Consider the following 16,557-nt stretch of genomic DNA (forward strand, 5'->3'; position numbering starts at 1 on the left):
TATTAGCAGCCAGAGCAGAGAAGGGTGCAGAGTGAACATTGCATAGCTGGTGTCTGAGAGATTATATTTAGTCTGATAGTTGTGCTTGTCTCTATGGAGGGGTGTATGTTTGGCATGGATTTACACCCTACAGTCAAGAAGAGCAGTAGAGATGTTTTCACCACCAACCACAATTACAGTAAACTCTTTCATATCCAGCAGCCCCAGGACTGGGAGGTTGCCAAATATCAAATATTATGGATAAGAGAGAGGTATACCTAGCAATGTCTAACACTAAAGGAAAATAAAGGTAGATATTAAGGAACAAATAAAAATGTATGCAGAGCACTTCATCAACAACAACAGTATTGTACACTGTAAACGTATACTGTATTTGCTGTATTTACTGTCACTATCCTGTACTTACAGAAAACATAACTAAAATTTACCTGTAGTTAAAATGCCAGTTATTGGAGAGTTCCAGATGACAGAATGCCCGATATGAAAGCATTGACTGCATAAACATTAAAACACAGACACTTGTTTATTGTTCACTATTCAAATAGAAAAGTTTAATCCTCTCTTTGCGTTTACTGTCCTAATAGTAAGATTTCCGGGAAAATTATGAACGTGTTAAACTCATGATAGAAGTCCAAACCCTACCTTTAAATAAACTGCTTTCTTCCTGCAAACACAATTGTGTATATAAAGCAGCATTAGCTTGTGGCACACTGGAATTTTCTGTTGCACTTGCTGACAGGATATACTACAGGTATAGACTAGGACACAAGTCCTAGCTCATAAGTATTCCTACACACTATAATATTATTACTTAAATACACAGCATAGTACAGGTATGAAAGAAACCCTAATCCTTGCCTCTGAGCAACACTATTGCAAGGTCGGTGCTAGAAGTGCCATTAGCACATATAGCTCTGATCACCACTTTCATGGGACATCAGCGGCGATATGTACTAGGTAAAGGTGTGCCACGCACGCTGACTCCCTGCCCTGGGCACCAGCACGCACTATTGTCAGCCGTGCGCACCAGCTGCCAACACAACCCGCCGAGCTGGCCGCTCCCCAGCCCCACGACACACAGTTGCGCTGGTGCGCGGCAGGAGTGGCTGCACCTCACACCGGCGTCGCGCAGCGCCCGGGCACGTGTTTCACAGGTACAGCCCGGACACATGGCCCCGGCCCAAGGCACACACCCCTCCCCCGCTCGAGGAGGAGGAATCCTCCGGGGTCCGTAGGGGGTCGAAGCCGCCTCCAAAGTTATCCACGCCCGGGGGCCCCTCCCCCTGCGCTGATATTGGGGTGTGTCCCCGGGGAGGGAGGGAAGAGGCCTGCCCCTTTAAGAAGAGACCCGGCTGCTGCAGCCGCGGCTTAGCAGGGGGGAGAAGCCGCGGCCTGGCCGGGAGGGGCCCTGCCGCCACTTCTAGGCCCTCTCCGCCCCCGGCCGAGCGCGCCCTTGCCCGGCCGCTGCTTTGGCTCACCTGGGTGGTGGGCCCGGCCGCGGCGCGGGAGCGGCGGGGGGCTGGGGGTGTCTCCTGGGCTGGCTCCCCCGCTCGCTCCAGCCGGCCTCTCGCCCCGCGCTGCCTGGGCTGGCGCTGCCTGTCTCCTGCCGCGCGGCCCACTCAGCTCCTGCCTCGCCAAGATGGCGGCCGCGCTGCAGCTGAGGAGGAGGAGGCGGCGGCTGCGGGCGCTGGGACGGCGGCGGCGGCCACTTTCGCTCACTGAGAGGAGAGGAGCAGGGACACGGGGAGCCATGGCGGGGGGGAGGAGAGGCGCCATGGCCAGGCCTGAACAATCGAGCGCAGCACATCCACCCGTTACCCTGAACCCCACTCCACAACCATCCCCGCCGCGCATATGGCCGCTATTGCCGCACAGCCCCCGCGTCCACACCCCGGGGCCGCTTCCCACAGATATGTCGCGCGGGACCCGTGGTCATCGATGCGCTCCTGCGGCCTATTGGTAGAGTCTGGAAATGACGAAAATTGCCGAAGAGATTCGGCCGAGGTGACCGGAGTGAGCCAGCAAATCTCGCGTGAGGAAGGAGGAAACCCTCGCGATGGAGGCTCGGGGGGCGGGGCCTGGCCCGCGGAAGGGGCGTGTGTCTGGCCTGGGGGCGGTTCCGCGTGCAGAGCGAGAGGAGGGTTGGCGAGGGCGGCCGTGTTGCTAGCCCTCGAGATAGGCTTCTGTGGCGCGTTCCTACCCCCCTTGGCCTCCCCAGGGTGCCCCCAGGCTCAGGCAGCCGCCACCTGCCAGTCCTTCCTGCTGCGACAGGGCCACGAGCAAGCGGCCGAAGGGAACCTGCAAGAGGCCAGCTGCCGCCCTGTCCCATCTGGCGGTCAGCAACCGTGAGCGGGATTAAGTGGCTGATCAATTGCACCTTCCTCTCCTGCGTCACCCTGTAGCCGGGGAGGGGGGAGCACAGACTGGGGCTTTTCCGCGCGCAAGAGTTAACGCACGGCTTTACTTGGGCACGGGATTTCTCTGCTGAATAAACCGCACTGGGAGGACTGGGAGCTGCAAGATGCACTCCAAAGTGCCAGGGCAAGTTGTTAGTGTGACAACCGTGGACGGGAAGTAGTAGTAGAAGAGAATATATTTTAAAGCACTCAGTAACCTGATATAGGGCTCCATTGTGTTGACAATATATAAACATATGTGTGCCATTGAGCAATGACTTTGTATTTTCTCACGAGTGTCAATTCCAAAGGGATCACCACCATGTTGAAAAGCAGCTCAGTCTTCAGGCCCTTTTGGTCTTTGGCCTCTGCTACTGAAGCAACCAGTATATATGCTCCTGGGGGTGTTTTGCAGTGCAGACTTTTGACAGTAGAGATGTGGGCTCAGAACTGTCACTCATGCATAAGAGACCAAGACCCCCTTAAGTAGTTTAATTCACAACTAAGAGAGCTGGGTGTGAACTCTCACCACCCAGAGGTTTGATTTTTATATCTTGTCACTAGTCCCTTGAGTGACCAAGTTGCCTAGAAATGTATTGATGCACATTGATATAGATAGATAGATAGGAGCTTATAGGGATGTTAACCCATAAGCATGAATTTTACAGGTCTGCTTAGTAGTTTACCAGCTCTTGTCAGTTAAGTCTGCTGGCAACCAGTTGCAAGCAGTCTTGGCCACAATGGAGCCCGGCAGTAGAACATCAGAGCTGCGACGGGCCAGCAATGGCAAAGGGCACTGGGACGTAGGTTAAAAGGCTTAAACAGTTATGTGCTATCATTTAACAGATAACCATTTTAACATCTTTAAGTCACTATATATGTATTGAAAACAATGTTTTATTGATACATTTCCAATTTTTAACTTAGTTCAAATTCTACCAATGCATCAATCATAATAAAGTAAAATTGATACAATAATCCAGTCACAATGCAGCATTTTTACTGTTGTCAGGATGACAAATGTAATTGTAGCCTTGATGCACATAAAGAAGAGCACATTACCAGTGTGAAATTCACTCTTGCCAAATGTAGTGACAATGATGTTTAGGGCTGTCTTTAAGTTTTCAGCATGTTTTCATAGCTGTAATTCTGTCTGGAGGCCAAAGTAAAATTTGAGATGGATTAAAACATGAATTTCTAAGCACTATTGAATAACCTTTATACACCAGAAGCAGTTTATTGGAATATGTTTAGCTATGTACGTTTAAAGCACAGTCAAAAATCAGCCACAAAAGGAGGAGAGTGTGCGTTCTGAATGACATTAGTACTTTCAGTAAAGTTCAGTTAATAGCTAATGTTTTTATTTTTTCACAAATGTAAAAACTAAAGATTCTCTAAAAATGCAAATTGTGCCTCTTTCTGTGGCAAATGGTTTTCGAGGATCCTGGGGTACAACACATTGCAGCTAAAGTCCTTTAGGGACTTTAGGGGCATCTGATGAAGTGGGTCTGTGCTCACGAAAGCTCATGCTCAAAACTTTTCTGTTAGTCTATAAGGTGCCACAGGACCCTTCGTTGCTGTTACAGATCCAGACTAACACGGCTACCCCTCTGATACTAAAGTCCTTTGTGATTTATGCAGAAGCAAGGATGGTCTCTTTACAACAACAGTCACATATTTTGGTGCCTTTTCAGGAGCAAGCAGACCAGCCAGCGTAACTATCTTGTTGAAATCCTATTTGCAACTAATCACATGTCCGGTATATTGCCTGCACTCCTTTTCCATCTATTCTGTACCCTTTTTCAGTCTTTCCTTTATGCCAAAAGGAAGGCTTAGGTCTCACACCTGGGCCACTCAACTACTGCAGAAAGGATTGACTGTTTCAGGAATGATCTTCTGAGCCAAAGGATGTCTTGAAATGACTACTAAAGAGTTAATTCCAAATTTTTGGCCAGGAGGAGTGCAGGCTATGCTAAAATATGTACAGACCACATTCATCATATTCTGAACACAGCTGCAGTAATCATGATTTTACAGTTTTACCATGAAATCATGTCTGCCATGATCTCAAGACTGGAGAGGGATCACAAACTACATTTTATGCTTTTAGAGTAGGTTTATTGACATGACACTGAACTTACAGGTTTCTAATGTATTTATTCTAAACAAAGTGGCTGTGTCTACGCTAGCCAAAAACTTTGAAATGGCCATGCATGAGTAGATGGGAATAAGGGGCCTTCAAAGTAGGCAGGGTCCTTTCAAAAAGGATCCCTGTCTGGACAAGCCATGTCAATTTCGAAGTGCTGCGGCCGCCCGCATGCTGATGAGGCGCTGAATATGTATTTCAGCACTTCATTAGTAAACTTCCAAATCACCATTTGCATGGCCATTTCAAAGTTTTTGGCTAGTGTAGACATAGCCAGTATCTTATACTAAGTATTATGTAAACCTAAAAACCTTTGTTACTTAATTTTATTTGTGACTATAATGTGCATATATATTTTTCTGTAACAAGGTGCTTTTACTTTAGTATATGGTTCTAGAACTTAGAAAGGCCTAAGCCAGAGGTTTGAGCTAACCTTCAACAAAGATACTTTCCTCTGTAAATGTTATCTCATTAAAAATTATGGGTGATGAGTGCTACAGCCAAGTGATATTATAAGGCACTTGTAAATGCCTCGAGAACTGTGTCTCTCCTCTCCTAATGCCTGAAGAGTTCCTGACTCCGTCTAGTTTTGAAGAAGCCTCTTGGTCTCTCTGCACTTTACCTTTCCTGTTATCAAAATAGTGAAAATATTTACTACTTTCCTGGGTTGTTATGCAGGTTAGCAAATCCTGATAAAGAACGTTGTAGATGCAGTGCTAAGTGCCAGCCTGCCCAGAGTTCAGTCCCATGATATATTCCAGCATATAAGAGACCACACGCTGCATCAAGGGGAGAATTATTCTGAGAGTCCCCAGGGCATCACAGTTCATTGCCTCCCATTCCTCTGTGCCCCACTTTCTATCCTGAGACCTAACCCCAGTTAGGAGTATAAGGCTATAAAAGGTTCCCCCATAACAACAAGGGAAGGTCTTTTCAAATACCATGCCTCCCACTTTTCCTCAAACTTCTATCAAGATGTATTAATAGAAAGATCCTTTGTTGCAACCAGGCCAACAACCTTGAAGTGTGAATTTTTAAAAATGTATCATCTTATACTGCAGTAGTAACAGACAGGAAGCCGAGCTAGTCTATAGTCCATACACTATCAAAACAAAAAGCAGTCAAGTAGCACTTTAAAGACTAGCAAAATAGTTTACTAGGTGAGCTTTCGTGGGACAGACCCACTTCTTCAGACCATAGCCAGACCAGACCAGACTCAATATTTAAGACACAGAGAACCAAAAACAGTAAGCAAGGAGGACAAATCAGAAAAAGATAATCAAGGTGAGCAAATCAGAGAGTGGAGGGCGAGGGGAAGGTCAAGAATTAGGTTGAGCCAGGGGCTTGTCTGCATACTTGGCTCAATCTAATTCTTGACCTTCCCCCACCCCACTCTCTGATGTGCTCACCTTGATTATCTTTTTCTGATTTGTCCTCCTTGCTTACTGTTTTTGGTTCTCTGTGTCTTAAATATTGAGTCTGTTCTGGTCTGGCTGTGGTCTGAAGAAGTGGGTCTGTCCCACGAAAGCTCACCTAGTAAACTATTTTGCTAGTCTTTAAAGTGCTACTTGACTGCTTTTTCTTTTGATAGCGCTTATACTGCAGTGTCAGCTTTGCTACCATGAAAGCTGAGATGCCCTCTGCTTAAAGATTGTCTTCAAATTTGCTGAGCCTCATGAGGGTGTGGAGTAGAGTTAGTGGTCTAAATTTAAGCAAAGTATTCCTGAAATACAGACCCTTGAAAAGAACAGCATTATACTATATCAACAGAATCAATTTCCCTCCCTCTCCCCCACAAATATATGCGCAAACAGTGGCCTCAGATTACGGCTCTGCTCCTCCCCCAGTTGTGCAATATTTATCTCAGTGACAGCATATCACCTGCTGTCCCTTTGGAAGCAATGTTGAAATATCTATAAAAGTTTGCTTCTATAGAATAATGCCAAATGCTCATGCCCCAAAACAGCTGAAATACAGAAAAACTAGCCAAGGTTTGCAGCCCTCCATTTTCACATTACATGTGTGGCTCAAGGGGACATGCTGTCTATGGAATCTGAGCTACACACATACAACGTAAATATGAACCCTATAGTTAACAGACATCTGAGAAAGTATTAACATGCTTGTGGATCAGTCAGTAGGAGTTATTTTTTCTCTCTGGAAAATTTGCCCTGTTAATTTGTACAGTAGTCCCATGAGTTATACGAGGGATGTGTCCTCACGCACCCTCACATAACTTGAATTTTGCGTAAGTCTGCGGACGGCTTTTTTCCCAGTGGAACGCATGTTCTGCAGCCAACGAAGCAGCAGGAGCACCTAGAGCTCCTTTTGAAAGTTAAGTCCTGGTGTTGGGGGAGGCAGTTGGGGAGGGTTAAGCATGGCAGTAGTAGGCCAGTGGGGCTGAACTAGGGCCATATGGACTGGAGGGGTCGAGCCAGGCTCATGGAGAGTGGGATTTTCAATTGCGCTTAACTCACATTAATGAGAGTTAAGTGCAACTCAAAAATCACACATTTTGAGGGTTTACTGTATAGGTAATTTAGAAGAGGCTCCATTTTCTGAAAGACAGTAAGTTACATATGCTCTGTGAAGATATGCCAGAATGATTGCTTGGCCTGTGTCTACTTTCCCAGCTGCAGGTTTATTACTGTATCGTTCCACCAGTGCCCCTTTGGGGCATCCAGCCTGGTTCCAGGTCTCAAGCAGATGAACTAAGCTCTTGAGGAGTCCTGCCCCTCTCTCTATCCCCTCTTATTAGCCTGGGGTCAGAGGACATTGCATCTCCAGGGATTAGGAGGAAACTGGAGAGGGAATCATTAGCTGCAGTCTGTGGAGCCCTACTTCTTCTTGCTGCCTCCTGGGTGAATTGGTGTTGAGGAGGTCTTATCCTTGGGGGAATCTATGTCCCTCTCCTAAGTCCTTTCCTCCAGAAGCTAATAACTGTGGAGCTCTGTTCTGCTGTGGGTATGCCTAAACTGCAACCAGAGATGTAACTGTAGCATGAGCTGACATACCCAAGCCAGCTTGTTATGCAAGCCAGTATGTACTTAAATAGTCACCATTTTAGATGTATTCAGCTGCAGCCTGCAGGAGACACGTACACCTTTTTCCTTTCACTATAGACATTAGGCACAGGTCAGGCAGAACATTCAGGAAACACCCTCCCCTCTGGCCACAACTCTCCCAGTTTACCTCATCTCACACTCACAGCTCAACAAAAATTCTCCACCTCATCCTTCTGTTATTCAATGCAGCAACTTTGAATTTAATGATCACAGCTGATTAGTCCCAATGCCAACTTCAGAGGGCAAAATTAAGGTTAAGTGGTGTTAAGGTTAATTCTGTAGAGTCTGGTTTTCAGAGTCTTGAGTTCAAGGCTATGTCTATAGTAGACAAAAAAGTTGACCGATGAGACATAATTTTAGCTACGCCAACTGCATAGCTTAAGTCAACTTGTCAGTGGTCAACTACAATGGTTGTCTGTGTGGAAGAAGGTCGACAGGATCATTTCTCCCATCAAACTTCCTTAATCCTCGCCACTCGTAAGGAGTCCCGGGGTCAAAATTGGCCATTTCATGCATATGTAAAACAAAACCATGGAAGATAGACCCTGACTGGATTAGTCTTCTGCAGTAGTGTGGCTTTAGGCTTAGTTTTAAAAGCCAAATAAACAAGATTAAACAAGATGTTTGTTTCAACCTGATTTTATTTTTCTGTTTAAATTATGACAATACAACCTGGACTTTAAAAAAAAAAACACACATACAGAACACTGTAAATGTTCAGAGAGCTTGTGGAAACTCGTCTGTCTTTAGCCACAAAATGCACTGCTATAGGGAGCATGATCCACCTCTGAAATGCCTTTCATCCAACAACTGAAATGGGAAAAAAAAAAAAAAAAGTAAGCCAGTCCCAAAAGAAAGTCCTCTTTGGGAACTGCTAGTTTAACATTGTTTGTAAAATGGAGTTCAATTTCCAGTTGTCAGTTGCACATGATGTGTATATTTATTTTGGAAGTATTATTGTCAGGAGAAACATTGGCTTAACTGACTGCATCTCAGTCAACACAAATGAAACCGTGAATTCTATCCGATAGAAAAACATCCGCATATGTCATTAGTGTAACTCTGAAATCTAAGAATGAGAGGACCACCAGAATGCAATCTCCTTAGGGCACTGTTAATTCTCAGGGAAATCTTACTGAATACAAGTACCAGCCACAAAACTTTACCACACAACCTTCCTTTTTCTCCCCACCACTACCAACAGATTTTCTCTCCCAAAACATCAAGAGTGCTGATGATGCAACACCAAAATACGTGCTTTTAGCAAATCATGGACAACCTTGAACAATCCCATGTTATGCAGCTCAGTTACTTTGGTGCTTTGTGATAATGATAAAGCTAAGTCTACATCAGTGTTGTCACACTTGGGCCAGATCTACACTAGAAATTTATGCAAATATGGTAATACAATTTAGGGATTTTTTTTCTTTTTCTTTTCTTTTTTAAATACCAGCCAAAAGTCCTAGGTTAGATGCAGTTACACTGGCACAAGAGTGCTTGAGTGAATATGGCTTATTTCAGTCAGGGAACGGGTATAGCCTATACCAGCAAGTTATATCTTCAGTAGGGCCCTGTCTGCACTATAAAAACTTTGCTGGAATTGGATGAGAGCTCTGTGTTAACTATTTCAACAAGTGGGGAACAAAGAAATGAAACACTTTTCTCCAGTACCTAAAAATTCTTGAAGACACTTGTACTGACAGGACTATGGAGACAATTATCTTTTGTTTTTGTTCTTTTTTTTTTTTTAAAAGGGTAGTGAAAATTGCTGTGCTATTTTCCTGCAGGGCTTGGTGCTGGCATCCGGCAGTTGAAACCTGAAGGGAAGGCAAAGCGAACTGCTGAATTCCCTTCCTTTTCTGGCCTTACTGGGAATGGGGAAAAGTAGGCCTGTATCGTCTTCAACAATGGGCTCTTGTGCCACAAGCCAACAGTCTCCTGGATGGAGCAAGAAGACAGTGCAGAAGGGGAAGGCTCCTGTAACACCTGAAAGGAATCTTGATAAGAACCACTAACATTTGGAGGCGTGAAGGTAGATACAATGGTGCTTTGCTTTGCAGAAAACAACCCTTCATCCTTGTTTCCAGTGAACAGACTTATCCTTTCTTGTAAGGATGGAGCAGCCTGTGTGTGAGGTTTCTGCACAGGAGAGAATCCCTTACCCATTGCTTGTTTATTCCCTGACACAGAATTCCAGCTAACCAAGTCCCTAGCTTCTACCTCCATTTCCAACGGTGGATTATTACAGCTGATTATAGACTTATTTTCCCACTGATCTACCACTTCCTTTTGCTCATCGTAATTTGGATGAAGTGGTTCTTGGAGATGGAAAGATGTTTTTTGTAATGCTCCTCCTTTAGAAGAAAGTTGAATTCTATCCTCTTCCTGTTTTGCTTCCTCCTCTGCTACCTTCCTCCCTTTGGAGTCCACTGGTGGTCTGATCAGGAGACCTTCCTCACTGATCTTGTACATTTTTACTGCTTTTTCTCTTCGCAACTTTTGTATTTCTCCCAGCTGACGCAGTTCCACTGGCAACTCCATACAAGAGGCCTGATGTAAAAAAAACGACAAGAAAAAAAAACCCCGCATAAGCAGAGCATGAGACACCTCTGTACCAGTCACAGCCCAACAAAATCATCACTTGTCATTAAAACTGTTTATTATAGTGCCTCTCAAAGCTAAAGCAATTCCTATTTTCAAGAGAAACTAAATACAAAGGATTTGAAACTCCCTTCTTAAAGAAAAAAATACTGTGGTTGTACCCTTTTTTTGCTTCCTTATAAAAAACCAAATATTTAAAAAAAGCGCCACACACACCTTTTTGCTCATTTTTACATTAGAAATTTAGGTTGGTCTGTCCCAAAAGGCTTTCTGTACTAGGGTATTGTAGCAAAATAAATAAATACATATGCACTCTTGATACCGGTGCTGCCTCTCTTTTAGACAAGGCTCCAGTGGCATCTGGGGTTTTTATTACCATGTCATGTAAACATTGTTAGTAGAATTCCCTAGTGTGAACTGCAGAACTAAAGAAATGACCACATCACAAGAATATATATATAAAAAAAAACAAATGAAGAAAAAGCCCTCCTTCCCCACCAAAAGCAAACACCTAGGAGAGAAAGGTTTTTTAGACAGTATAAAAATCATTGGGTTTTTTAAAAACCATTCAATTGTTATGACATACCCATGGTACAATCACAGAATCATAGAATACTAGGACTGGCAGGGACCTCGAAAGGCCATCGAGTCCAGCCCCCTGACCCAATGGCAGGACCAAGTACTGTCTAAACCATCCCTGATAGACAACTATCGAACCTGTTCTTAAATATCTCCAGTGATGGAGATTCCACAACCTTCCTTGCCAATTTATTCCACTGTTTGACCACCCTGACAGTTAGGAACTTTTTCCTAATGTCCAACCTGAACCTCCCTTGTTGCAGTTTAAGTCCATTGCCTCTTGTTCTATCCTCAGGGGCCAAGAAGAACAAGTTTTCTCCCTCCTCCTTATGACACCCTTTTAGATGCCTGAAAACTGCTATCATGTCGCCCCCTCAATCTTCTCTTTTCCAAACTAAACAAGCCCAATTCTTTCAGCTTTTCTTCATAGGTCATATTCTCTAAACCTTTAATCATTCTTGTCGCTCTTTTCTGGACCCTTTCTAATCTCTCCACATCTTTCTTGAACTGCAGTGCCCAGAACTGGAGACAATACTCCAGCTGAGGCCTAACCAGCACAGAGTAGAGCGGAAGAATGACTTCTTCTGTCTTGCTCACAACATACCTGTTAATGCATCCCAGAATCATGTTTGCTTTTTTTGCAACAGCATCACACTGTTGACTCATATTTAGCTTGTGGTCCACGATAACCCCTAGATCCCTTTCTGGTGTAGTCATTCCTAGACAGTCTCTCCCCATTCTGTATGTGTGAAACTGATTGTTCCTTCCCAAGTGGAGCACTTTGCATTTGTCCTTATTAAACTTCATCCTGTTTACCTCAGACCATTTCTCCAAATTATTTTGAATTATGAGCCTATCCTCCAAATCAGTTGCCAACCCCTCCCAGCTTGGTGGTATCTGCAAACTTAATAAGTGTACTTTCTATGCCAATATCTAAATCATTGATGAAGATATTGAACAGAACTGGTCCTAACACAGACCCCTGCGGAACCCCACTTTTTATACTTTTCCAGTAGGATTGAGAACCATTAAGAACTACTCTCTGGGTACAGTTATCCAGCCAGTTATGCACCTACCTTGTAGCAGCCTCATCTAAACTGTATTTGCCTAATTTTTTTTAAAGGACTATCATGCGAGACCATATCAAATGCTTCACTAAAGTCTAGGTATACCACATCTACTGCTTCTCCCCTATCCACAAAGCTTGTTATCCTACAAAGAAAGCTATCAGATTAGTTTGACATGATTAGTTCTTTACACATCCATGCTGGCTGTCCCCTATCACGTTACCCCCTTCCAAGTGCTTGCAGATGATTTCTTTAATTACCTGCTCCATTATCTTTCCTGGCACTGCAGGTAAACTGACTGGCCTGTAGTTTCCTGGGTTATTCTTAATCCAGACAACTAAGCACCTGTCAACCCTGTCCTCTAACCTTGGGTGCACTTCACAAGGCTTTGCTGCTGTAGCTTCCACCCTGGACTGCTTACAAACAAACAGCTTCCAGAATGCATGTTGTTTCCAGCTGTATCTGTGTGTGTTGCAGCCAGCCCTCTGCTTGTACCATACTTTGTTATACTGCAGGGTGATCCCAACATACTCCCGGTCTCAGATTTTTTTCCCTCAGAAATATATGTCCCTCTTAAGCAGCCCTCACATAAGCAGTACAAATACATATAAAGTCCACATTTCTTAAAACCATGGTGTCCAACATGCTTGTCACATATGGCTATTTGGACAGTTGTGTGGCTAGCAGCTTGAACTATAAATGCATTTTCAGAATAATGTGGCTAGTTTGCTATAGCAGTAGTTACTATAGTGGCTACTGCATTAGAATTGGTTGGACACCCTGGTCTTAAAATAATAAAGCACTTGCATTAATAATGCACTTGAAATAATATGCACTTACCGATTTCTTTCTCCAAATGGAGTTTCCCCAGTGCTTCAATTTAAACACATTGGATTAGATCTAATAAATCTACTTTAGTGACTACAAAGAGATTTTAAGTGAGTGCAAGTAATAAGGCATAAAATCAGAAATGGTTACACGAAAAGTAAAGATAAAATACAACTGGTGCTTAACCTGAGCTATGTTAAATTAAAAAAAAAAAAACAAAAAAACAAAACAAAACATTTTTTCCTCATCACATGCTCTCAGCAGTCTGAATGACCAAAGAGCTTAAGCCAAAACCCCATTTCCAGTTCTATTGAGGCTTCTTTGTCACCTCTGCAAAAAAAATCTGATGGACAGAGAGAAGGGGTGCTTTGGGGTGTTAGTCTCTGTTTTATATTGTCAGCCCCTCTCTTGGAAAACATTTGTAGCTAAGATTTTGGACACAAGTAGTCTATGTAGAAGGATGTTCCCCACTGCTTTTCCTCACCTATTTGAGGTTTATCTATCCTTCCTACTTGATGATTCTATTTAATTCTTACATTCAAATTAAGTGGAGCACACCTTCCTTTCTTTGAGACAGACTTGTTTGTCAATTTCTGTTGTGGTTTACAACATGTATGACATCATCATACAGAGAAATCTTACAACTTCACTTGCAATATTGCCACATATTTTATCAGGACAACGCTGATCAGCAAATTACAAGTTTTCAGATAATACCCCTTGAGGTATATTTTGTACAACATGTTTAACAATAGTGGCAGGGGGTGGACTCAGGGCTACATTGTCACACAAGTATACTAAGCATTCTAGATAGTGTTTCTGTTTGTTTTGCTAAAGATTCACACCTACATTCTTCCAATTAAGGTGCAATAAGTTGGTTAGCATGTTTAGAGACAGCAAGCTGGCCCTTCAACTAAATCATTGAAGGCCATTCCCAATGCTTGTAACATATAATGCAAACAATTTCAGGACATCCTTATACATCAAAAAGTGGTAAAAAATGCAAAATAAATTTTTAAAATCCGCTCACCTTTGAAAAGGACATCAAATCAGATTGACTCAAAAGATCTGGTTTATAAAAAGATTTTTTTTTGTCTCCGTAAAAACCACCTTTAAAATGCCCTTTATATATTTTGGTTGTTTAAATTCCAACAAAGCTGTTTTTTTTTTTTGTTTGTTTTTTTTCATTAACTCCCCTTCAGCATCTGCAACCCCACAAATGCTCTTGGCTTAGTGCCTTTATGTACATAATTCTAAAATCTCCTAGTAATTGCTCTTAGTACATAGATAACATACATATTAAAGAAAGTCACATTAACACCCATCCAGACCTTTAGGACTACAACTCTCCTTTCAATTCTCTTTAGTCAGCCCCTTACAAAAGTCTGGAGAAATATAAAGCTCAATGACTTAGCTTCTTCACAGGATCACAATGGTGGTGGTGGTAAATTCTTTAACTGAATTTATTAGTAAATGTCTTTAACAGAAAGTGTCCGGTCACCAGCCCTGCACTGTTTGAACAGGAGAATGAGTTCCTAGCAGAGTGGTTTTCCACTGGTGTACCACGGTGAGAACTGTGTAAGTGTGCCACAGAAATTCCATCAATTTCCCCTCCCCCCAGCTCTTTGCAGAGCCAAGGTGTGTGTGTGGGGGGGCGGAATTGATGAAGTTTCACAGCACACTTAGATGACCCTGCACCAGCTGGCCCAGGGTTGGTCAATTTCCCCTCCCATCAGCTCTTTGCAGAAGAACGGGATGCAGGAGGACCCCAAGTCAGCTGAGGGCTCAAGCAGCAAGGCTGCCTGATTCCCAGCTGGCAAAAGGTTGGTCAATTTCCCCTCACAGAGGCTTTGCAAAGGGGCTGCAGGAGAGAAACTGACAACCCCACACCAGTTGGGACTCAGGCAGCCTTGCTGTTTGAACCCCCAGCTGGTGTAAGGTCATCAATTCCTCCTCCCCGCTGCTGTGGCTCTGCATTTATGAGCCATTGATTCAGCTGGAAAAAGTGGGTGTGCTGTGGAACTTGTTGTCTCACTGGAGTGTGCCACGTTCCTGAAAAGGCTGGGAACCATTGTTCTAGCATCTCTAGTGCTGATTATCCTACAGAGAGAAGGGAAGGCAGGACCTGAACTATTCTGCGTTTACTTGGAAACAAACTCAAAGCCAGTGCAATCTAGGGAGCACAAGCGTAGCATGCTTCCAATGAGAAGCAAACAGGCAGTCATTCTGTACCAGATGAACGTTTAAGTGGTTCACAGAAGTAGCTTTACAGAGTAGATTGCAGTAATCCATTCTAGATGTGACCTGCCATGGTTTCCTGTATCTCTATATGAAAGAGTGTGACTGGTGTGCATCCAAAATAAAACATTTCCAGATGTAAAATGGGAAAAAGCGCTTTTGGTAATTGCTACACTCTGGTAATCAGAGCTGAGTAAATAAAAAGACTCTTGCTCAATTAATAGATTCTGACTAAACAGAAAGTTGCCCTAGTACACCAAAAGGTATATTTTAGAAATCAGTTTAGTTAGACTGGTTTGCCTGCTGTTATATTTGGACCCAAAAGAAAAGGAGACAAACAGCTGTTTACTGAGCTAATTGTCAGACAGCAAAAATGAAAACAAAACCAAAGTGAGGTTTTGCAGTGGGGAGGGGGAAGATTGCTCAAATATTTAAAGGGACAAGATAGCACATTTCTCCACACTACTTGAAGCAACACTTTCTATATACATAATTGTTTACATGGCTAATACTGTGTAACTTAAGTAAAAGTAGTGTGTGGACTACTACAACTCTTAAGCTGAAGGCGTTATTCTGCACGTCACTAACTGCATTTTAATTCAGGGCCACTGCTTGTTTTCGCACTCTTGGATAACATGATGATGGCAGTACAGCACTGAAGTGAACAACAGGAACAGTTGGCAGTAAAGAATCAACTGGATCCCACGCCAAAGTTTCATCCAACAAGCTGTTCTTCCATTACAGTTCCTAATTTCAACTGAAAGTCCAACTGGGACATACCCGATACCAGATTTGTAAAGTCTGCAGTTGGTACTGTCATTTCATAAAATACTATTTGATAGCTTTAGCAGGAGAGGGGAGAAAAAAGGTCCTGTGCATTTTACAAGATCTCCAGGCACACATTTCACTCCATAGCTGTAATGACAAGTCCAAACTAGGTCTCCTACTTGGAAACAATGATGATGAGTCTCAAGTAGATTAATGTGCATAGGCTGGGATCTGGCTATACATGAGACAATATCAGGACATGGTAGGGCCCAATGGGTATGCAACATATTGCTTTGACAGAAGAGCTGCTGGTGACTCCTGGGTAGTAGCATGTGAGATGTTCTTGGAGACTAGCAAACATTTGTCCAGTTTCTGATATGATTCAAAACAGACTTGTTAAGCATACCTTAAAAGCTAAGTGCTCTATTATTCTGAAACAGGATGACACTGAGCAGAATGTATCTGTTGAATTGCATGTGAAGATAGGAACATTTTGAATTCTTCTGAACAAAGATTGATTGTAACCAAGCAAATATACTTCTACGGTGAGGTAGGTGAACCAGGGTACACTACCAAAAACATTATATTTGTAAAGCTTTTGTCATGTGGCTCATTTAGAGCTTGCTAAATAAAATCATGACCTTTTGTGAACAGTTTCTAAAAACTGTGAATGACATCATTTCTGAATGATCACTCACATTCCCTAAAAGAAACAATTGTGACTCAGAATGTTTCATCATGACATGAAAAAAAGACAGTTACCTGTTTCTGTAACTGGTGTTCTTCAAGATGGGTTGCTCATATCCATTCCAATGTTGGAATGCGCGCATTCACAAGCCCAGTTACCAGAAATCTTCTTCCCCGAGTCA

The 16,557-nt window shown here is 43.3% G+C and overlaps 2 protein-coding genes across 11 annotated transcripts in view; both read right to left on the minus strand.

Annotated features, from left to right (window-relative positions):
- The window catches only part of INO80 (INO80 complex ATPase subunit), a 134,200-nt gene extending 132,166 nt beyond the window's left edge, over positions 1 to 2,034 (minus strand). Inside the window, exon 1 of the mRNA XM_074997009.1 lies at positions 1,479 to 2,034. The gene's annotated coding sequence lies outside the window, so the exon portion shown is untranslated. The remainder of the gene's footprint in view (positions 1 to 1,478) is intronic.
- A 6,123-nt stretch (positions 2,035 to 8,157) lies between these two features.
- Positions 8,158 to 16,557, minus strand: part of EXD1 (exonuclease 3'-5' domain containing 1) — a 35,015-nt gene continuing 26,615 nt past the window's right edge. For 5 of the 10 annotated variants that reach the window (XM_074997011.1, XM_074997010.1, XM_074997014.1 and 2 more), the window contains exon 11: positions 8,158 to 10,157. In XM_074997011.1, the coding sequence (XP_074853112.1) occupies positions 9,381 to 10,157 (777 nt within the window). In that variant the 3' untranslated portion in view covers positions 8,158 to 9,380. The remainder of the gene's footprint in view (positions 10,158 to 16,557) is intronic. The other 5 variants (XM_074997012.1, XM_074997019.1, XM_074997020.1 and 2 more) reach the window with 2 other exon arrangements.

This window comes from Carettochelys insculpta, chromosome 6 (assembly GCF_033958435.1).
Source record: "Carettochelys insculpta isolate YL-2023 chromosome 6, ASM3395843v1, whole genome shotgun sequence".
Taxonomy (NCBI): Eukaryota; Metazoa; Chordata; order Testudines; family Carettochelyidae; genus Carettochelys; species Carettochelys insculpta.